The sequence below is a fragment of the Megascapheus bottae genome, chromosome 1 (assembly GCF_031878675.1).
Source record: "Megascapheus bottae isolate mThoBot1 chromosome 1, mThoBot2.hap1, whole genome shotgun sequence".
NCBI classification, from domain to species: Eukaryota; Metazoa; Chordata; class Mammalia; order Rodentia; family Geomyidae; genus Megascapheus; species Megascapheus bottae.
The window spans coordinates 10,091,331-10,115,350 of NC_143509.1; the positions used below are offsets into that span (position 1 = coordinate 10,091,331).

A 24,020-nucleotide genomic window follows, 5' to 3' on the forward strand; every position below is an offset into this window, starting at 1 on the left:
GCTTCTGGTCAGGTGGAAAGCGGGCTGAGTAGGGGGAGGGATTTCATTCTGTGCTAGTTTACACAGCTTACCTGGATGTTTTGCTGGGTCTGTGTTTGATGTTCTGCAGAATGAAGTAGGGAACATGGGAAAAGCTCACACAACCACCCACCCACTGTCCATCACTATAGGGGACAAGAAAAAGAATCTAGGCTCTGACACAGAAAGGCAATCTAGTCCTTTGCATTAACCACATTGGATGTTATGTACATCCATGAGAGAATCTTCCTGTCAAAGATGGGGACTGTACATTGCATTTCAGATCCACGAGTTGATGCTCCTGAGTGTCGCTGTCTTGACAGCGATAAGTGCACAGTGAGGATGCAGCTGAAGGATGAAGGATTGGATAGCGTGTGGGCTAGCGATGGCTGGCTGAGTCTTGGAAGGCCACGACCAAGATAATGTCCCTTACTCTTGATTTTTCTTCAAGTGAATTTGAGATGAACACTCAATTATCTGTCCAAGGAACCTCTCATGTCCCTGTAGATTAGGTTATGGATTGCTCTTTCATTGCTTCCTACAGCTCACTCAAGCACTACGAGACCCCCATATCATAGAGTTCATGTACCCAGAAAATGATGCAGCCTAGAATCAAATGTATGTGCCAGTAGATTAGGATTATCTGTCCTCATTTACTTTCATTAGGAAATGAGATTTTCAATTTTCTTTGAAAGATATTATTGAAGAAAGGGAAAGAAAGGATTATACTGTTCCGAATGAAGTGCACTCTTTACCCAAATTATATTGGTAGCCCGTCTATATATCACCTTTAAAATAATAAAATGCAACACAGGAAAAAATTAGGGGACTGTTATAAGTCTAATATAACTCAAAACCAAAGGGTAGGAGGCAGGATATCTGGCTACCAATTAGACAGTTATGACTTCAAGCTTGCTTAAAAAAAGAAAAACAAAAAGATCTGTTTCTGTAAAATTTTATTGAGGTAAATTTTACATATTACAAACTTCACCACTCTATCCTTGCAAAATTCACCGTTGGGCCCACTATCTGTAGAAATCCATCATTCTTTACAAACTAACAATTTAAACATTCAAAGGGTACATTTCTCCTTTAGGAATCTATCCTGATGCAGCCAGGACCTTTTAATAATGGATTGTGCTAATGAAACCAGAATAATCAGGTATTCAAACAGGTTCAATTTATTGGAGTATATACTCAAGTTTGTTGCTTCTGCAAAAACCACATAACAAATAAACATCCTACCGGCTGGTGTCAGCTCCTGGTTTTAACAACCTGCTCAGGGCACTTTTAGGGTCTCTGTTCCTCAGGCTGTAGATGAAGGGGTTCAGGAGAGGAGTGACCACTGTGTACATTGCTGAGGACACAGTACTTCCCCTGCGAGAATGTGACACCGCTGACTCAAAGTAGACCCCCAGTGAGGTCCCAAAGAATAAGCAGACCACAGAGATCCACATGTGGAGAAGGCTTTGTACTTCCTGCTCGAAGATGACATTCTCAGCACTGAAGAAATAATCTTGTAGTAAGAGAAAAGCATCTCTAAGATAGGAAGGAAACTAAAAATGGTACCAATAATGTACTTAAATGAATTATTTGTGAGTGTGTGCTTACAGGAAAGTTCCAGGACTTGAGAAGGGTCACAGAAGAAACTTGGGATTCCCACTCCCTTGAAATTGGTCATCTGTAATGCTATCCACACGTGCATCTGACCATCCAACGAGTTGGTGGCAAATGAAAGCAGAACCAAGGAGACACAGAGACGAGTGTTCATGATGAGACAGTAATTCAGGGGGTGACAGATGGCCACATATCGGTCATATACCATGGCAGTAAGAAGCAAGATGTCCATACATGCAAAAATGACAAAAACAGACATCTGGTTGAGGCAGCCTGCACAGGAGACGGCTCTACTGTGAGTCTGGATGTCCACCAGCAACTTGGGCACGGTGGTGGAAATGAAGCAAATTTCATCCAAGGAGAGGATGGAGAGGAAGAAGTACATGGGATTGTGGAGGTGGGGGTCAAAATGACAGCCAGGATGATGAGCAGATTTCCGAGCACAGAAGGTACATGGACAGGAAAAGCCCAAAGAGATCAGGGCCATCTGAGAGACCCAGAAGAGAAAATTCTGAGATGTGTGTTAAATTACACTGCTCTGTCATACTTGGAGACCTTGGATATGAAGAGAGAGCAATACATAATGAAGAAGTTAGAATTCTAATTTATTCCCATTAATGTCTTCATTGTAGATTGTTAACTATGTTAGAATGTTATAGCAGTGTTTTCTTATCAGAAAAATACAGATTATTCTTCATTACTGTCAAGATTACAGCAGTGATTTTTTTCTAATCTGTGAAAGTCATTTTCATCCAATGTGCATGCAATCTCCAAGATTTCTACATCATTTCTTTGTTTTCTAATCTCTCTCTGTCTCTAATCTATCTCTGTCTCTGTATCTCTTTCTGTCTCTCTCTCTGTGTCTCTCTCTGTCTCTGTCTCTCTCTGTGTCTCTCTTTCTCTGTGTCTCTCTCTGTGTCTCTCTCTGTCTCTCTGTCTCTGTCTCTGTATCTCTCTTTGTCTCTCTGTCTCTGTCTCTCTCTCTCTCTGTGTATGTGTGTGTGTGTGTGTGTGTGTGTGTGTGTGTGTATGTCTGTGTCTGTGTGTGTGTGTATCCATGTGCTTCCCAGGATTTCCACTCTGGGCCTTGGTACAGGCCTTGAGGCTTTCTTTCTCAAAATAAAGCTCAAGCACTTGAGGAAAAAACTCTACTTTTGGCTTCCTGGTACCTAATTGGCGATGCGAGCTCACAGGTTTTGGTGTCGAGGCTGGCTTTGACCTCTATCCACAGAACTCAGCCTGTTAAGTAGCTAGGTATTGAGGTATGAGACACTAGGAATGGGACGGAGGTATACTTAAAAGAAATACAAACTCTCAGTCTCCTACATATAACTAAATCAAGATCTCCAATATGATATCTGTTTCTTCCTGAAGTAATTTCAGGAACTGAGGAATTTGCTGACAGTAGCAAGGTAATCCTGAGATGTAGGCAATGTTGGTTGACATTTAGCTACTGGGTTTCTTCATTTTCAATCAACTATCTGATTATTGCACTTCCTATAGTGGTTTCTAGCTGTGACCCCTGCAGCTCTGTTTTGTGATCAGTCAATAATCCCCTAAAAAGAAATTAGTGTTCTCTTCCTGGAAGTCAGGGAGAAATCAGACAGATGCCCAGATTCTCACTGTGGGCCTAACAAGGCCTTTCTCAAACCACTTTCCAGTATTTAATGTTGGGTGACAAGAGACAAATACAAAGTTAGATTCACACTATATTTTTTAATATAACCATCTACCACCATTTAAATAAGAGCCGGGTGTTCAGTCATATTCTATTAGCTAACAAGGCAGACTACAATAAAACATTAGGAGATTTTAGGTAAGACTCCTGTGAGCTTCAGTGCAACAAAGTAATTACTTAGATACCTTACTACTGCTATTCCTTGGACTCCTCTAACTGGATACCGATTTGCTGGCTTGTTTTCACTATGTAGAAACAGTACTTGAAGTTGGTTTGCTCTTTAGTTAAGACACAAGACATTTGACTGGATTTGAAGACAAGAAGAGAAACTCTAAATCACCACCAAGCTTGCAGAAAGTATGCTTCTATGAATAGTGTGGTACACTCACTGCACACCTTGGTTGCGTTGCTTCTCTGTTGGCTCATGTCCATGAAGTACAGATGAAAAGATTGTCCCATGCTTCAAGTGTATGTAAACCTCAGGCTCAATCCTCACAGTGGACCATGAATAGGGCAACACAGGAAAATTTCCAGCTGGGAATAATATTACATTGGAGATATTTAGATAGATGTCGGGGGACTGGCTGGTAATAGGCTCTTCTATGATTGTGGATGCACAATTCACAGAGCTCACAATTTGGCAAACTGGTGCCAAACATATCATCTCTAGGGAACCACAAACAAGGACGGGCCAGGGTGAGTGAGAACAAATGCCTAAAAGAATAGTTTTGAAACATTTTCTTTGGTAAACAACGATGGTCCAGTCTATGCATAGATTATAAGATGAAAAATATGACTAATTACAGGCTACACACACACACAAAGGCAATTCCATGTTACAAACACTTTGGAAAGTTCACAGACAATTCATAAAGGAAATACCTAGAATATCAGTGTCTTGAATGGGGAACTAGCAAGAAGGAATGGATCACATGGAATCTATGAACAGACAGTGGGAGAATTTTTGTCACAATACTCAATGTTCATGTATAAAAGGAAATGTGGATATTAATGTGGCAGTTGGGGGAGGGGGAGAGGGAGAATTTTGGAAGGTATGATTAGGTTTAAGATTCATTGTACATGTACATGAATGTCTTAAAGGAAAATCTCTCTTTAAAACAAGTGAAGAATAAATATCTCGAAAACGAGGCTTCAGTGGTGGCTCACATCTGAGATCCTAGCTACTGAAGATGCTGTGAGTAGAAGATCAGGTTTTTAAGACAGCATGGGCAGGAGTCTGTGAGACTTAGACCTCCAATAACCTACTCAGCAAGGCTGGAAGTAGCAATGTAGCTCAAGGATTGGAGAACTGGACTTTAGCCAAAAAGCTCATGGGCAGTGTCTAATCCCTGAGTTCAACCACAACGATCGGCACAAAAAATGTTAAAAACAGAATGTCACTTATATTTCTCTCATCAATGACTCGTGTGAAATGCAAAATTTTATTTAGAAATGTGAGTTAAATGCACGTGGTGGTATGCTATAGCATATCCCAGAAGTGACATTAGGACACACAGAGCCTCCCCATAATTAAAAAACAATAAACAATGAGACACAGTTCTCATATGGTTTATGTCAGGCCATTTCATTTTATTCAACCATATACTACATGCCAAAGAACTTTCTGTCATGTGAGAGAGTGTATTTAACATTCTCCAAGGTAAAGTAGCAAGGAAAGGATATGTATTATTTTTTTCCTGACCCAAAACACATACCGAGAGGCACTGTTGGTCCACAGGTGCTACCCTAGCTGCTCACAAAAAAGAAATCTGTTGATACATATTTTGAGGTCAGCAGCAGCTGGAAATCCAATAACACTCTTATTTCCAACTAAACACATACACACACACACACACACACACACACACACACACACAGAATCAGAAGTGGGTGCAGTTCTAGTGATGGATCACTAGTCTTTAGTAAACAAATTTAAATTTCTGGACAGCAGCAAGTCCTGAGGACTAGCACAAATAACTCTCCACCCCGACATATGACCCAAGTTTTATTAACCAGGATACAGAGGCTTACACCTGTATTGCTAACTTCTGAGCAATTCAGTATGTCAATTTTGCATGTTGGTCATTGTTACCCCTTTCATCCTTCCCCCCACCACATCTCTGAACCCTACTCATCTCCTGATTGTCCTACTTTCATTTTCACATACGTTGGGTAATATTGTATCTACTTACCGAATATCATGAGTGTATTCTCCCTCACCAATGCATCTTCATCTATCTATACCCATCCTCTTGGTTTAAACCCCTCCCCAACACATCATGTACAAGCTGCTTCATATTTTTTTAGGTTAGGCAATAAGTTGTTGGTTCAAAGGAATTACACGATTGGAATCCTCCCCTGCATAGCCCTGTATTGATGGCAATACATTTGTGCATATCTTCATATGTAGATTCATAACATCGTACTCACTTGCACATTTCCTCACTTCAATCAACTTGTATGTACTCATGTTAGACACTCAAGTATATTAGAATAGAAGGGGCTGGGAATATGGCTTAGTGGTAGATTGCTTACCTAGCAAGTAGAAAGCCCCAGGTTGGATGCTTCGGTACCACATACACAGAAGCATCTGCAAGTGGCGCTATGACTCCAAGTATTAGAGTACTAGCCTTGAAAACAGAAATTCTCAAACAGAGCCCAGGCCCTGAGTTCAAGTCCCAGGACTATACAAAAAAACAAAAATAATAAAAAAAGAAAGAAAATGAAATTATATATAATAATTTCTGATCAAAGAACAATAGAGGCTCCTCTTCAAAGATCACTGGTTGAAAATCCACAGCAGTCCTCCTGGTTGGTGAAATTCAATCTCATCGAATCTATGAAGGAACACTCATGCATACTTTCTCTTATTATAAAGAAATAGTGACATTTTCTTAAGATGTGATACTTGTAAACGTTCTGGAAAATACAGGCAATTGCATGTCACCCTTAATTTCATACAGATAATTTAGCACTAGAAAATACTATGCTGAGCCTTCTATCTCCCAGCAGATTTCTTCATCATTCCTTGGTTTTGTAATTCCCATCCTGGTTCCATCTTTCTTTCTTTCTTTCTTTCTTTCTTTCTTTCTTTCTTTCTTTCTTTCTTTCTTCTTTCTCTCTTGTGTCTTTCTTTTTTTCCTTTCTATCAGTGTGTATGACAGCTAAAGGACTTATATTCAGACTCTGGGAACTTCACTGAGATTTTTCTTCTCCTTCTACCACTTGAGTCACACCTCTATTTTTGTCACATTGATTGTTAATTGGAGATAAGATTATCATGGCCTTTGTTGCCTCCATTGGCTTTGAACGGGGATTCTCAGATCTCAGTGCCTTGTGTAGGTAGGACCACAGATATGATCCATAGGCACGCAAAACAAACTATATTTAAAAAAAACAACAAAACTTTATGGTTTACTCAACCTAAATGGCTCAAGTGTTAGAGCACTATCTTTGAGCACAAAAGTCTCAGGGACAGTGCACACGCCACAAGTTTAAGCTCCACAGCTGACCAAAAAACTCAGCTTTCACTCTTCATAATGGATTATGCAGGGCTGAGAGCATGCCTATTGGTAGGGTGCTTGCCTAGCATGCACAAAACTCTGTGTTTGATTCTTTAGTACCACATCCACAGAAAAAAACCTGGAAGTGGCTGTGTCTCAAGTAGTAGATCACTAGTGATAAGAAAGCCCAGAGACAATGCCCAGCCCTGATTTCAAGCCCCAGGACAGGTAAAAATAAGAAAAGAAAAGAATACCACAGAATGGATTCTTTATAGGTGGTCATGGAGGATTTCCAGCTGCAGTGTCACATGGTGTTGGAGATTTTGATGAGATGCCAGAGGACAGGCCGATGACAGGCTCTCCTACCCTCATGGAACCTGATTTGCAGACCTCACAATTAGAAAAATTGATCCAAAGCTTACAAATCTCAATCAACTCACTAACATGGATGGAGTGGGGGAGAATATCCAATACAATAGATTTTGTCCTTGTTCTCTGGTAAACAAAGCTTCTAAGTTCTTTGTCTATATGACAGTATCAAAATATGGCAAACGGAGTCCAGGAGTATGGCCTAGGTGGAGCATGTTTGTCTAGCATTTAAACACTGTACAATATGCACAGAAAAAGCTGGAAGTGGTGTTGTGGCTCAAGTGACCTTGATCTCTAGCCTTGAGGAAGCCCAGGGAGAGTGTCATGACCCTGTGTTTAAGCCTAAGGATTGGCAAGAATATATTGCTAAATATAGCATATACAAGAGTGCAATTCCAAATTGTAAGCCTTTTGAGTAGTCCCCAGACAATTTAACAACAGAAATATTCTGAGTATCAGTTTCTGGAGTGGGGTTCCATTAGGAGGTACTGGAATGAATGGAAACAAGAAGCCAAAGGAGAACGAAGTCATAATAATCATTGGTCATATGTGTAGAATATGAAATTTGGATAACACTGTGCATATTGGTGAAAGGGTAGGTGGAAGAAGAGAATGATGGAAGAGATGAATCTGAGGAAGATACTGTGTACAAGTGTGTGGATATGTTAATCTGAAATGGGTTACTTCAAGGAAGTTAAGATAAAAAATGCTAAAGAGAGAATGCTGATAAGTAGAATTATTAAATGATATGATATATAACTATCATCAGTGAATTCTGTGAAGTGAAAACTTTTGTAAAAACTGTTCCAGGTCAATATATAGGGAAAGCCAAATACACAAGTAACATCAGCACACAATCATCTCCCCATAATTAAAAATAATACATGATGAGCCACACATTTTACACACAGATGCACACAGACCGAGAAGTGCAGGTTTGGCTCAAGTAATAGAACAATAGCCCTGAGCAAAAAAGCTCAATGTCACTTTCCAGACCCTGAATTCAAGCTCCAGCACTGCTTCAAACATATAAACAAAGAAAGAAAGAATCAAATAAACTAACCACCAACAAAAAAGCAGCACCTTAGGTTTATTAGTCAGCAGCTAGAGGCTCACCCGTGAGATCTGGGCATAAGGACAGACCTGTACTTTAACAAACACTAGGTCCTAGCCGGTGCGGTGGCTCAAGCCAGTAATCCTAGCTTCTCAAGAGGATGAGACCTGTGGATCACGGTCCAAACCCAGCCTGGGAACAAAAGGACTTGAGACCCTTATCTCCAATTTACCTCTAGAAAATGGCAATTGGGGCTTTGGCCAATGGTGGTCAGTGGCCATGATCTGAAGAGCTCAGGGACCGTGCTCAGTATGAGTTCTCCACATTGACCCAGAAAGAAAGAAAGCCCTGGAGCCTATGTATATAACAACTAAAAACAAAAGAGCTGGTCGTACCTATTTTGCCAAGAAATGAGAAAGCCCTGGAATTCAAATACCAGTGCTCCCAAAACCAAAGTGGGCTGTTTCTCTTCACTTTTATTGAGGTAAAATATCCATGATAGAAAATTCACATCTCAACCACTGTACAATTCAATTTGTGGGGTGACCATCTACAGACATGCGTCATCTTTACAAATTGAAATTTTGTGCATTAAAAACAAATAAATCCTTCCCTCATTAATTAGTTTGACTTAGCCAGTAATTTTTTCTAGTGCTCCAATGTCCTCAGTTATACTAATGAAACCATAAGTATATAAAGATTGTGTACAGAGAGGTAGGATTTACAGGAATTTGGGTTAAATTTTTTTCCTCTGGAAAATAATATTATAATGGAGACTGAGAGGAGGGCGGGCGCTAAAACGCAGCAGCCCAACAAAGGCGGCGGAGTTGTCCCTGCTACCACCCGCCCAATAGGTTCCTCTCCCAGGCCATTGATTGGAGTCTGACAGGCAGGCGGGTGCTAAGACCCAGCACCCCAGTAAAGGGTTCAGAGGTGTCACAGCTCACTGCCCAACAGGTTCCTCTCCCAGGCCACTGGGTATGGAGAGTGGGGGGCACGGAGACCCTGCCCTAAAACAGTGGGTGAGGTGTGAGGGAGTCTGAGAGCCAGCAACTGCCCCACTAAATTGTTAAGTTGGGCACCCTCCAGCTGGGAATCCCCAGCAAGGCGGTACCAAGGGGGCCCCCACAGTCACAGACTCTTGGCCAAAGCGGCTGAAACACAGCAGGGAACTGAAGGGCAGACAGGTAGCCAAGCTCACCTTCTAAGGATCAAAAAGGCGCAGCTCCACCCTTGGAGCCCACATCCGCGTCTGGGCCCCGCCCTGGGAACAGAGTGGACACAGACTGGCCTACCTGAGAGCCCCTGGAAACTCCCAAACCCCAGACCCTTGACCAAGGGCCCGCCCCTGGAAACAGTGCAGGGAAAACCAACCATCAGCCCAGCGCGCTGAGACTGAAGTGCACAGACCCTACCCATGGCCCACTGTGAGGCCACTGGTTGGGCTGAGAGCTAGTCATACAGCAGCACACAGCCTCTGGGAACAGGCCGAACATCTGCAAAAACTGCAAACACTGACCTAGACAGCAGAGGAATCAATTTGGCTGAACACCACAGGTATACAGAGATTCCTAGAACCACCGTTCCCAATCCCAGTAAAGACTGCCACCTAACAACCACAGAGCTAACTACAACAGTTCTCGATGCCTAGGAGAGCACAAAGATGAATTACAACATACATAAATAATCAAAGTCCCACACAAAGCCCAAAGGGAAACAAGAGCAAAGGGACGAGAGAGATATCACCATCCCAAGAAATGACACCTGAAGAGACACGAAATATGACTCAAATCAAGGAGCTGATTTTGGAAATGAAGGCTGAATTCCAAAAACAAGAGCAAGGAATTTTCAAGGAACTCTTCAAATTCAAAAGAGAATTGGGAGTTCAGTACCCTCTCAGCAGAAATGATCAGCTCAGTATCCACACTTCAAGCAAAAATGGAGGCATTAAGCAACAGATTGATTGAAATGGAGAATAGAACATCTGGAATGGAAGCTAAAACACAAGAGCTGGAACAAAGAATCATCACCTTGGAAAGATTAGTCAAAATCCACCAGAACTCCAGGACCTGGCAGATGCAGCACCGAAGTCTAACCTTCCTATAATAGCGATTGATGAGGGGGCCGAATTTCAGGAGAAAGGAATGCAACCCTTACTCACCAAGATTATAGCAGAGAACTTCCCCAACCTCAAATGGGAAATTACTCACAATATTGAAGGTTTCAGGACACCAAACAGGCAAGATCCTAGAAGGAACTCATCCAGACATATCGTAGTAAAGACACTACACCTGAATACCAAGGAAATCTTAAAGGCTGCAAAAACAAAGAAAGCGCTATACTATAATGGGAAAAAATTTTGAATTACAGCAGATCTCTCCACGCAAACCCTAAATGCAAGAAAATCTTGGAAAAATATCATGGATGTCCTGAAGACCAACAGCTGCTAACCCAGACTGATATATCCAGCAAAACTAGCATTTACATTTGAGGGAGAAACAAGAATATTTCACTCCAAAGAGAAACTTTATGAATACATGCACACCAAACCAGCGGTACAAAAAATATTCATTATCGAGAACAGATTATAGAACATCAAGAAGCCCCATCAAGAAGCAAATATCTATAATTCACTAAACACAAAAGGGGGAAAAAGAGAGAGAAAGAAACTTACAAGTAAAAATAGATAATGACAATGGACACTGACCACTTCTCCATAATTTCCCTAAATGTGAACGGGCTGAACAATCCAATCAAAAGACACAGAGCAGCAGACTGGATTAAGAAAAACCATCCATTCATACGTTGCCTTCAAGAGACACACCTCAGTGCCAAAGACAGAAAAAAATTCCAAGTGAAAGGATGGAAACGAATTTTCCACTCCAATGCACCATGCAATAAAGCAGGAGTAGCAATCTTAATCTCCAACAAAATTAACTTCTCAGTAAAATCAGTAGGAAAAGATAGAGATGGCCATTACATATTAGTAAAGGGTACAATCCATGCCCATAATATTACAGTTATAAACATTTACTCTCCCACTACAGGAGCACCCAAATTCGTCAAACAAACTCTCTTAGAATTACAGAACAAGATAGACTCAAACACATTCATAGTGGGAGACCTCAATACACCACTCTCAACAAACGAGAGGTCAACTCAACAAAAGTTAAGCAAAGACACCATCGACTTAAACAACACCTTAGCCCAGTTGGGCTTAACAGATATACACAGAGTCTTCCACCCAACTGCGAAACTTTTTACATTTTTCTCAGCAGAACATGGAACACACTACAAAATAGATCATATAATAGTTCATACAGAAAACTTAAGCAGATACAAGAGGACTGATACAATCCCATGCATTCTATCAGACCACAGTGGAGGCAGACTAATTCTGAACAATGCAGTCAAAGTCAAAAAACATTCAATCACTTGGAAACTGAACAACACACTCTGAATAACTCCTGGGTAACAGATCAAATCAGAAAACAAATTAAAAACTTCCTTGAATGAAATGACAATCAAGAAACATCACAAAAACTTACGGGACACAGCAAAGGGAGTTCTAAGAGGAAAATTTATCGCACTAGGAGTGCATATTAAAAAGACAGAAGAACAGCATGTAAATAACCTAAAAAAACCTGAAACACCTAGAGGAGCAAGAAAAAGTTAATTCTAAAATAAAAAAGTTGGTTCTTTGAAAGTGTCAACAAAATAGACAGCCCTGGCAAGATTAATCAAAAAAATGAAAGGGGAGACTCAATAAAAACAAGATTAGAGACCCCATGGGAACAATCACAAGTGATTCCCAAGAAATTCAGTCCATAATGAATAGGTACTACTAGGACCTATATTCAAAGAAACAAGAAAATCTAGTAGAAATGGATGATTTTTAAATAAATATGGGCTACCCACACTGAACAACGATGAGGTCAACAAATTGAATGAACCAATCTCTTACAATGAAATTGTGGAAGCAATCAAGGAAATGCCAATCAAACAGCCCAGGTCCAGATAGTTTCACTGCGGAATTCTACAAGATTTCAACATTCTTGTTGAAAGCACTAGAAAAAATAGGAATAAGAGGTACATTCCTCAAAATAGTTAAAGCCATATATGAAAATCATAAAGCCAGTATTAGACTAATGGTGAAAGATGAGCCATTCACCTTAAAATCAGGAACTAGTCAGGGTTGTCCACTCTATCCACTTCTCTTCAATATAGTGCTGGAACCCTTAGCCAGAGCTTTAAGGCAAGAAAAGGACATCAAAGGGATCCACATAGGGAAAGAAGAAATTAAACTACCCCTACTCACAGATGACATGATCCTCTACTTGAGTGACCCAAAAAAATTCACAAATCTCTTTCTGTATATTTTCAATCTTTTCATTAATCGTGTTTGTCAATTGCACTTGTATAGCATTTAGAGAACTCTCCTCTTGTTTGCCATTGACCCGCTCCGTTGAGTGTTTATATATGGTGGAAGATGTTATTTCTTGATTTGCCAATTTTCTTAAGTTTCTTGTTCTGCCCATTTGAAAATGGGAGCAAGATTACTACTGCACAAGATTACAGTTTTTAAGATATAACCCACCTAGACCTCTTTAGCTGGCCAGACAATAGATGTTCACAATTTTAGATTGGTATTAGCACTCTCCATCTCTTTTTGTGCACTTACAGACAAATCTCATACCACCAACGATCACAGTTTTATGGCCAAAAGGATAAACCCCTCAATCCAATCTCTATTGCATTTAAGTCCCTCTGGACTTACAGTATAATTGAACACCCATTTACTCAACAACCATCAATCATAGATCCATGCATTATGAAAGGTGAAGGATGAACAGAGGATCCGAGATAGAAAAATAGTAAAAAAGACAAGAGGGGAGGTAAAAAAAAGAGTAAGGTAGGAGTATAAGATTAATATAGTAATGAAGAAAAGGGATAGCGTAAGGATAACTGACCTAAGGCGATAAAAAGATAAAACAATTCAGTAGAACATTTAGAAAAAAATAAGAGAAAACTTATGAAAATAGGAAGCATAATAAGAGTATATAGAAAAAAGTGGAAGATATATATGAGAGTTCAATGATAAAAATTTTAAAAAGTTAAAAGAAACACGAAAAACAACAACAACAAAAAAACCAAAACAAGAAAAAAAGGTGGGGGAGACCCCACGGAATTGTGAGTTCTTAGACAAGAAATACTGAGGTTAAGAATCAACAGATTAAAAAGTGGGTGACTGTATCAACATAAATATCATTTATATCCAGTCTGTACCCAGTGCTGTCACTATGTTTCTAGGAACGACCACAATGACAGAAGAAAAGCAGAAAAAAAAAGAGAAAGCAATCATAACATTAAAAAAAGAAAAGATGGAGGTAAAATGGCAAAAAATAAGAATAAATAAAAATGCAAATAAATAGAGTACAAAAAACGGAAAAAAAAGAAAAAATAGATTATTCTTCAGTTTATTTTTTTTTTTGAGCACAGTGGGCGGGAAGGGGGTCCGGATAAGAAATTTGGGTCTCCACTAAATTGCGGATCCAAGCCCTTCAAAAGTATTTTTCTCTTGTTATTTGGCTTTGCCAGTGTTTTCATTTGTTTACTTGACTGGGCAGGAAAAAAAAGCTGGTGGAGAAATCAGAGGCTTTGTTTATCAGGACTGAGGCCCCGCCCTGGGGGAGGAATTTCCACTAGCACCAGGTCTGACTTCAGGCTAACTTGCCTCTGGGAAAATACATGCCCTTTTGAATGATGGTGCTGCAAGCACCACTTCTCAGGCTCCAGTGGGTTTGGCAGGGTCTTTGCCAGCAGTCTAGACAGTGCTGCTCTCGGCTGGTGGGGAAGGGGATTCTGTTGTCCCTGTGTTGGAAATGTCCAGAGACTTGGCATGTTAATACACACAGTTTTGTTAATTGTGAGCTGTGGGTATTAATCCTCCAAGGCCATATGGAAGTCAAGGATGAGCCTTCCCTCTCCTGGACACTGGTCCTCTGTCTGTCTCTTCATCACCACGATCTCTGCTCCTTCTGTGTCTTCATCTCCTTCCTAGGACAGAGCTGGACTTGTGCTGGGCACGAGATCTGGAGTCCTCAGATCTGTCCACCTGGGTCTTAGCTGAAGAGAGAAGCAGCTTAAGCAATAGAGTGGGGTGGTGTCAGTGGTTAAGGACTTTCAGGAATGTCTTCTCTGCAGCACGAGGACAGGAAGGATGGTATGGACATTACAAGTGGTGAGGATGCCCATGTAAATCGCTGCACACAAGGAGACTGGAAAGTGTATGTCCTCGGTGAATTTGCAGGTAGTGTTTGAAGGTGAGGGTACCAGTACATGTAATGGAGAATTCTATATCTACTGTGCTTTTCATTCTCATTTGTGGCTCATCAAAAGTAGCAGCATATAAATGTTTCAAACCAGTTTCTTAAGTTCTCCTAGAGCCTGAATAAAAGAGGAGGAGGAGGAATACAAGGGGGAGGAGGAGGGGAGGAGGAGGGTGATGATGATGAAAATGACAAGGGGACATTACATCAGTGAAATTATTGGCAGATATGCCCTGTTTCCTTCTCGGAGATCTTGTTCTGAGGCCATACTTTTTCATTTCTTGTGCTTCACCCTCTGTACTGTGTGTATGTGCAAGCACACATGTAGGCTCTGTGGCTTGAATTTAGACCCTGAGTGCTGTTCTTGAGATTTTTGCTCCAAACTACCACTCTACTTCCTGCTTTTTACTAGTTAATTGAAGAGAAGGGTTTCTCAGACATCCCTGCCCCAGAATGGCTTCCACATGTGAATCTTAGGCCTCTGTAATAGTTAGGATGCAAATTATGAGCCATCTGCCCCTGAGACAATGTATACTTTTAAAGAGCAGGCTGTTTACCTTCCTCTTATTCATTTGGTTAACCAACAGATGAGTTGATGAAAGGAGTTATTCCATCAGAATCCTTTCCTTCCACACTTTTCTCAATTGGTTTGTGCACTGATACATAAGACCTATATGTACTCATACACCTTGATGATTGAGATCTAATTTCCATGTTTAAGAGAATGTTCAGCGTTCTTTGTTTCTATGAGCCTGACTTATTTCACTCAATACCACATTTCCAAACCTACCCATTTCCCTACAAATGCCATAATACCAGAAAAGGCAAGTGCAGAGGAACCAGAAGATTTGTGCCTGCTTGATGTCAGAGATGAATAAGAATTGGATGAGATTGAGTTTTTTCAGTGGAATAAAAAATATTCACTGCACTACTGGAGGGGAATCTGCTTTGTTCTCCTAACTCAATATTGCTCTAGTGGCTGATCTACTGCCACAGTTGACAGTTTCTGGATACGTGTTTCATTTTCCTAACAAAATGTTTTTTTGTTTATGAGTAGCTGCCCAAGTGACACAGAGGCACTAAATCTAACCCAAGTTACAGATTTCCTTCTCCTGAGAATCTCAGAGGATCAAAAATTACAAACCATCCTCTTTGGACTCTTCTTGTCCATGTACCTGATCACTGTGCTGGGAAATTTGCTCATCATCCTGGCTGTCACCTGGGACCCCCACCTCCACAACCCCATGTACTTCTTCCTCTCCATCCTCTCCTTGGATGCCATCTGCTTCATCTCCACCACCATCCCCAAGATGCTGGTGAACCTGCGGAGTCACAGCAGAGCCATCTCCTCTGCAGGCTGCCTCACACAGATGTGCCTCTTCATCTTTTTTTGCTGTATGGATATTATGCTTCTTCTTACTGTCATTGCCTATGGCCACTTTGTGGCCATCTGTCACCCTCTGAATTCCCCTCTCATCATGAGCCCTCATCTCTGTGTCTCCTTGGTTCTGCTGTCATTTGTCATCAGCTTCTTCGATGGACAAATGCATGGGTGGATGACATTACAGATGGCTGATTTCAAGGAATTGGAAATCCCAAATTTCTTCTGTGATCCTTCTCAAATTCTGGATCTTTCCTGTAAAGACACACTCACAAATGCTATCTTCATATATGTTGCTGCTACCGTATATGGATTGCCTCCTCTCTTTGGAATTCTTTTCTCTTATTATAAAATTATTTCTTCAGTGCTGAGAATTCCAGTATCAGGAGGGAAGTGCAAAGCCTTCTCCACCTGTGGCTCTCATCTGTCAGTGGTGTGTTTATTCTTTGGGGCGTCATTGGGTGTTTATATTGGGTCAGCTGTGTCACATTCTCGCAGGTGCAGTGCTGTGTCCTCAGTGATGTACACAGTGGTCACTATTTTCCTGAACCCCTTCATCAACAGCCTGAGGAGCAGGGATTTCAAAATTGGCTCGATCAAGATGTTCAAACCAGGAGGTAGGAAATCCATCAATAATATGGTTTTGTAGAAGGAAAAAAAATTAACCGTCATTCCTATATATCCTATCTGTCTGTACACATACTATGTATTTGTCTGGTTTCATTAGTGTAATTGTTGACACAGGAGCACAAGAGAAAATTGCTAGCTTGGTCAAGGATATTCATGAGGAAGCATTCATTTGTTTTTAATGTATAACATTTTAATTTGTAAAGATGACGTTTGTCTAGAGATGGTCACTCCACAAACTGACTTTTTACAATGCTTGAGATGTGAAGTTGCTATCATGGATATTTTACCTCAACCAAAGTGGAGAAAAACAGATCATTTGGTTTTGGTAGTGCTGGTGTTTGAACTCAGGTGTTTCACATTTCTTGGCAAATGATGTAAGACCAGATCTTTCCTTTTTAGTTATTTTATAGATGGGCTTTAGGGCTTTCTTTCTTTTCTGGGTCAAGGGGGGAGGTGAACTCAGCCTGAGAACTTCTCCTGAGCTCTTCAGATCAAGGCTACTGCTCACCATTGACCAAAACCCCATTTGCCATTTTCTAGAGGTAAATTGGAGATAAGGCTCTGGACACTGTCCCTGAGCAGTTTTTGTTCAGGGCTATTGTTCTACTACTTGAGCCATAACTGCACTTCTGGCTCTGTGTACGTGTGTATTTGTGTTTGTGTGTGAGTGTGTATGAGTTTGTCTGTGTGTTTGTGTGGGTGTGTTGTGTGTGTGTGTCAGGGTTAAATTGGAGATGCAAATCTGATGGACTACCCAGCACTGGATGGCTTTTAAACTGAAATTCTCAGGTCTCTGCCTCTGGAGCTTCTTGGATTCGGGTGTGAACCACAGGCACACAGCTAATCTGTTTTTCACCAGGGAAACCAATAAATGAACATTATTTTTAACTGGGTAGAAAAATGAATACGTAAGCTATCTTGTGTTTCAGAAGGTTTATTGATTTAGAGAACATGATTGAGACAAATAAAATGATGAAAGATAAATAATGTAAAATGTGTGGCTCATCATGTATTATTTTTAAGTATGGGGAGATGAATGTGTGCTGATGTTACTTTTGAATTTGGCCCTCCACACATATGCAACTGAAATCATTTTCAAAAGTTTGTATTTCACAGAAGTCACTGATGATAGTTAAAGAATATAACAGTTAATGATTTGACTAAGCTACTTTCTATCTTTAACACTTTTTATCTTAACTTCCTTGTAGAAACACATTTCATATTAACATGTCCCCATACTCGTACAATGTTTCTTCATCAGATTCATCTCTTTCACCATTCTACTCTTTCACCAATGCGCACATTGCAATCCAAATTTCAATTTTACACACATAAATACGGATTATTATGACCGCATTCTCTTTGGCTCTTTGTTTTCATTCATTTCAATACGTCCTAATTGAACTCCACTCAAGACTTTGATATTCAGAATATTTTTGTTGTTGAATTATCTGGGGACTACTCAAAAGGCTTACAACTTGGAATTGCGTTCCTGCATATGCTGTAATCAGCCATATTTTTTGACAATCCTGGGGCTTGAACACAGGGTCTGGACACTCTCCTTGGGCTTTCTGAAGGATAGAGCTCAAGCCCACTTGAGGCACAGCACCACTTCCAGCTTTTTCTCTACTGAGGAATCAAACCCAGATTTTCGGTGTGCTAGGCAAACAGTCCGCAACCAGGCCAAACTCCTGGCCCCAATTAGCCATATTTTAGAAGTTGTCCCCTAGGCATACAATTTCAAAGCTTTATTTCCCAGAGGACCAATCTAAAATCTATTGTTTTGTACATTCATTTTTCCCCTCTCATCGATGTGAAATGAGTTCATTGAGATTTGTAAGCTTTGGATTAATTTTTCTAATTGTGAGTTCTGCAAATCAGGCTTGATGATGGTAGGAGAGCCTGTCATCAGCCTGTCCTCTGGTATCTCATCAAATCTTCAACACCAGATGACACTGCAACTGAAATCCTCCATGTACACCTATACAGAATCCAATCTGTGAGATTCTTTTCTTTTCTTATTCCCAGTTTGGTGCTTGAACTCAGGACTGGGACATTGTCTTTGGGTTTTCTTACAGCTAGTGTTCTGCAATACTTTAGACACAGCCTCTTCCAGTTTTTGTTTCTATAGATGTGGTGCAAAAGAATCAAACCCAGAGCTTTGTTCCTGCAAGGCAAGCACTCTACCACTCTGCATGCTCGCAACCCTACATAATCTATTCTGAAGAGAGCATGCTGAGTTTTTTGGTCATCTGTAGAGGTTAAATTTGGTGCCTGTGCACTGTTCCTGAGTCTCTAGTGCTCAAGGAGAGTGCTCTATCACTTGAGCCATTTACGTTGAGTAAACTGGAAAAGAATTTTTTGTTTCTTAAAGTATAGATTGTTCTGGTGTCTATGGCTCACTCATGTGGTCCCAGCTATTCAAGTCACTGAGATATGAGGATCGCAGTTCAAAGCCAATGGGGCCAACAAAGCCCATGAGAATCTTATCTCCAATTAACCATCAAAGAGACAAAAGTAGAGGTGTGACTCAAGTGGTAGAATGAGAGGAAAAAAATCTCAGTGAAGTTCCCAGACTCTGAATACAAGTCCTTGAGTTGTCATACACACTGGTAGGAAGCAAAGTAAGAAAGTTAGAAACAAAGAAAGAAAGAAACAAAGAAAGGAAGAAGGAAAGAAAGAAAGAAAGAAAGAAAGAAAGAAAGAAAGAAAGAAAGAAAGAAAGAAAGAAAGAAAGTAACAGAAGGAAAGAACCAGGATGGGAGTTACAAAACCAAGAAAAGTTGAAGATTTCCTAGGAGATAGAATGCTCCGCATAGTCTTTTCTGGTTCTGAATTATTTCTATGAAATTAAGGGTAAAAAAAGGAATTGTCTATATTTTCCAGAAAGTTTACAAGTCTCACATCTTAGTAAAATGTCACTATTTCTTCATAATAAAAGAAAGTATGCATGAGTGTTTCTTCATAGTTTCTATGAGATTGAATTTCACCAACAAGGATGACTGCTGTGGATTTTCCTTCAGTGATCTTGGAAGAGGAACCTCTATTGTTCTGTGCCGGGGCCTACCGGCAGCAAATTGGGGTTTCTGAAATAGGGGGCAGGGACTGGAAAAAATAGAAGAGAGACAAATGCATCGGGTCCGGGAGGTCTGCAGCCCAAGCAAAAACTGCAGCCCCATTTATTTCCAAACTCAAGGCTTATATCCCTTCTTGAAACCAGGGAACTTCCAGGTGTTACATCCAGATGGTAAATCAGGGAACTGTTGGGGGTTACATTCATATGATAAATCTCAGATCAATTGAACAGAACAAGGCCAAAACCAATAAGACAATAAAGCAATTATCTGCTGCAAATCAAAGTACAGTTTGATTCCATTCTGGCTCCCAACATATCCCCCGTTTTTATTTTAAAAGAAACACAAGTGCAATTTTTACTCTTTCCTATACCTCTAATTTATCCTGTCACATTTTCCAAAAATGACTTTGGTCCCTTCATCTAAAGGGGATTGGTGGGCGGAGATTCAGCTTCTGTGACTTCTTCAAGCTGATTCAGGGGCGTTGTCTCTGTGCTTGACCAGGGACCTTAAGAAGCCTAGCCTGTTTTATCAAGGGGTTGTAAGGATTAGATATCAGGAACAATAATTTACTCCAAACTAGAGATCATATTTAACATTAAACAACTGCACAAACCATCTTTGGCTACAATAGTGTAACTTACTTAGCACCCATTTGCAAAGGCTTTTTCTTGATTGTCTGGGGAACTAAATTTCTGCAACCTTAACAATGCTTCAGTTGTCAGATCTAAACAGATTAATAGAGACACAAGCCCCAGATCCACAAACTTTCCTGAATTTGTGACTGGTGTCAAATAAAAATTCGCTCAATTAGGACTTTAAACTACCCACTATCACAGAAGATTGACAAGTTCCTGCCCAGTTATGAAAGGCACGGGCATTAGTAAGGCATGCTTACAAACTATTCTATGACCTCCCGGCTCTGATTAATTTGAGTGGCCAAGCACAAGTGACTCTAAGATCTGACACCATCTCTGCCATCCAAGCAGAGGCTTTTGTGTCCCAGCAGCGTCTCTCCACACAGGGATAAACATGCCATTGGCATTTCACTTTGTTGGTTGCTGTATTTGAACTCAGGGTCTGGGCTCTGTCTCTCAGCTCTCCAGCTCAAGGCTAGCACCCTGCCACTGTGAGTCCCGAGCTTGGTGCTTGAGTGCTTCCCCCCAGCTTTTCAGCTCAGAGCTAGCACTCTGCCACTTCGAGCTCCAAAACAACTCTGTCCCAGCATCCTGCTGGCAGATTAGACACCACAGTCTCACAGGGACTTTGCTTTGCCCGGGCAGTCTCAAAGCTGCGGCTTTCAGATCAATGAGTCCTACAAAAGGCCACGTTACTCCAATTAAAGCCACAAGGTGGTCAACACAGAAATAGTCTCTAAGCATGAGCTTACCTAGAATCTGGTAAAAGCCAAAGTTACATCTGAATAAGGATTGCTGTTCTTCTCCATGGGCTAGCTGGAAGTTGCTATAAGGTAACTTACAAGAGCAAGCTGAAATAGTAATTAAGCAATTACTTTGGTAGTCCTAATTTTCCTTTTTTCTCTTTCTTTAAACATTTAAGACAACTTCACTTTCAAATATTGTTTAGAAATCCATTTCCAATGTTCTTAAAAACTTTTACTGATACTGGCATAAACAATTAACACCTTAGCCTTTATTTGCAATTGAAAAACCTTTAAGGGCACAAAGAACTCCTTCTGCCTTCCGGCCCCCTAGGGCACAAGGCACTCCTCTTGCCTTTTAGAAAAGTGCCTTTTTTTTTTTTTGCAGTTTAGATTACTGTCTAGAACTCCAACAACAGTTTAATCTCAAATAACAGTTTTTCCCTAATGCAAGAACTATAGACATCAGTGCACCAAAAGTCTAAGTCTGGACTTAGTTTCCTTCCTTTTTTAAAATACACCCAATTGCATGGAGATAAACCTTTAAACATTTCTTTAAAATACTAATCACATTATCCACATTTTACCATTAGATTTCTAGTGTCAGTCTGCAAGAAAAGACAGATAAGCAAAGTTTCTGACGTTAATGAACAATTTTACATTTAAATCTCTAATACATGTCTCCAAACTTTAACTTAAAGTAATAAATCCCAAATTCCCTAATACCTCTGTGCTGAACAAGATACACTGTTTACAATGTAAAAACTGTATGCACTGCAGGACCAGATTTTAGAAAAATACTTTTTACCAGTTTTTCTTTAAAACAATGCAATAATCCTTTGAGACCTAGGAAACATTCAAACCTACTAATTTTCTTGAAGTTTAGACTTAGATTTACCCAATTGCTTTTGTGTTTCAAATGAGCTCAACCATTGTTTTATACAGTATGCTGACAGTTTAAACTTGAACATGTTCACTCACACCCATTCACACAGACATTCATACTCAAAGATCTTAAAGCGCGAAAAATTAATATCGGCCATTCATTTTCCGGAAGTTTGTGTCAAGAGAGCTTTGCCAATTTTACTCTTGCAGGTGAGAACCAGGTTCAAAACAAAACTTTTTGCAAGGCAACTTAGCTGGAATTTATTTTTCCAGGGCTTGTTACAACTGCAGACATGGGGGAGCGGCCATGCTAGGCCCAGAAATGTTCAAATAAATAACAAGGATGTGTGCTTGAGTACGCACAGAAAAACCATAAGGATCCATACTTAGAAATGGTACCAATTTTAAAGACAAAACTGGACAAGGAAAAATATGTAACACGAACAAGACAGAGAAGCGGAGACTTTTAAATAATCAGACATTGACATATAACAAGAAAATTGGACTCAATCTGATACACTTAACACAAAAAACATGAGCTCAGATGAATGTTTTCACCAAACAGCTATTTTTAGATTTAGACATGTCTTGCTGGTGGGACTCTCAGGTAAGCCTTGTTATTGACAAGAAACTCAGAGGGGGAAAGGGGGTCAAGGCATCCCTTGACCACCCAGGCCTCTATTTTAGGCCCACAGTGCACCTTTTTATTTATTTATTTATTTATTTATTTATTTATTTATTTATTTATTTTTATAAAAATAAAACAAAACAAACAGGGGGTCGGACGATACTTACCTCCGGAGGCCTTTGCTTTTGACCTGGGCATCTTTTACAAGAAAGGTTGCTAAAGGAAAAACCACCGTTTCTAGAAAAAAGCAATCTTTTATCTCAATAGCATAAATATACAAATTATTGGGCATTGATGAAAGACTTGGGAGCCCTGGTTGGGTGACCCCCATGAGCATAGTGCAGGGAGAAACCTGTATTTGAAACTTGTATTTGCCTGATCCTTATTAATTTTAGTAGCTCCAATTGTTTTTCCCACCAATTAGCCACTGCTCCCTATGCGATTAGACTGCGGCCTCTAGAATTGGGGGAGCAGTTCTATGCTAATTTTTTCATAACTAATGCAGTCATCATAAAATGTCACAACATCTGTATCTTGTCTCTCCCTAGAGATTACAGGGCAGGTCCTCTTTAAGAGCAGAGGCTGGATGGCTTTGTCAGGACAAGGGGCTTGCCAATTGCCAAGATGCTGCTGGGCCAGCTACATCCAAGAGCTGGGGCCTCTCTTGTTTTATGCTTTGTACCCAGTAGATATCAGAGGATCTAAATCCTCTCTGTCCGCATGGGGCAGAAGAATTAGCAGTCTCCCCGTGAGGTAAAGGCACAAGTATTAGTTGTGCTAATTTTTGACCAGCTGGGATTGATACCACGTGTTTCGGGGCAGAGGCCATAACTTTGATTTCTCCAGTAAAATCCTCATCAATTTTGCCAGGTGTAATCTGTATCCCTTTAAGGGCTGAGCTACTTCGCCCTAACAGCAATCCAACCACTCCCGGGGGAAGGGGACCTAAGACCCCCGTGGGGAGAGCTTGTGTCCCCATCTCTGGGGTCAATACTGAGCAGGTGGAGGAACAGAGCTCCAATCCTGCACTGCCTGGGGTGGCACGGAGGAGGCTGGAGACTGATTTTGGGGGGTTGTTAGAAGATGTACTTGTGGCCGAGAAGAGGGAGGGACTGCCCCATGGTTTTGCGGGGCCGGGGGCTGGCCCCTTCTTCAGTTTCCCGAAAATGGGCGGCCATTGCGATTTGTTGCTGACTTGCAATCTTTAGCCCAGTGCTTCCCTTTACCACAGTGTGGACATGTGCCAGGTGATTTTTCTCTCTTTAACCTGGCCTGGCGTGGGCATTGCGTCATCCAATGTCCTATTTGTCCACAAGAGAAGCAAGTCCCCGTGGGTCTAGCATCCCGAGAATGCCGCTGACCTCTATATTTTAGAAATTCAGTAACAGTCTTTCCTTGAGGAGTGGCGGCTAAAGTAAGGCCTTGTACATGGGAGGGTCCAATATCAGCACACAGTGAAATAAAGTCCGTGAT

The 24,020-nt window shown here is 40.7% G+C and overlaps 1 protein-coding gene across 1 annotated transcript in view; it reads left to right on the forward strand.

Annotated features, from left to right (window-relative positions):
• LOC150068346 (olfactory receptor 7E178-like) overlaps nt 1–18,582 on the forward strand; it is a 42,372-nt gene extending 23,790 nt beyond the window's left edge. Inside the window, exons 4-6 of the mRNA XM_090323241.1 lie at nt 14,444–14,526; nt 15,626–16,566; nt 18,461–18,582. Coding sequence (XP_090179367.1) covers nt 14,444–14,526; nt 15,626–16,566; nt 18,461–18,582 — 1,146 coding nt within the window. The remainder of the gene's footprint in view (nt 1–14,443; nt 14,527–15,625; nt 16,567–18,460) is intronic.
• The last annotated feature ends 5,438 nt before the right edge of the window (nt 18,583–24,020 follow it).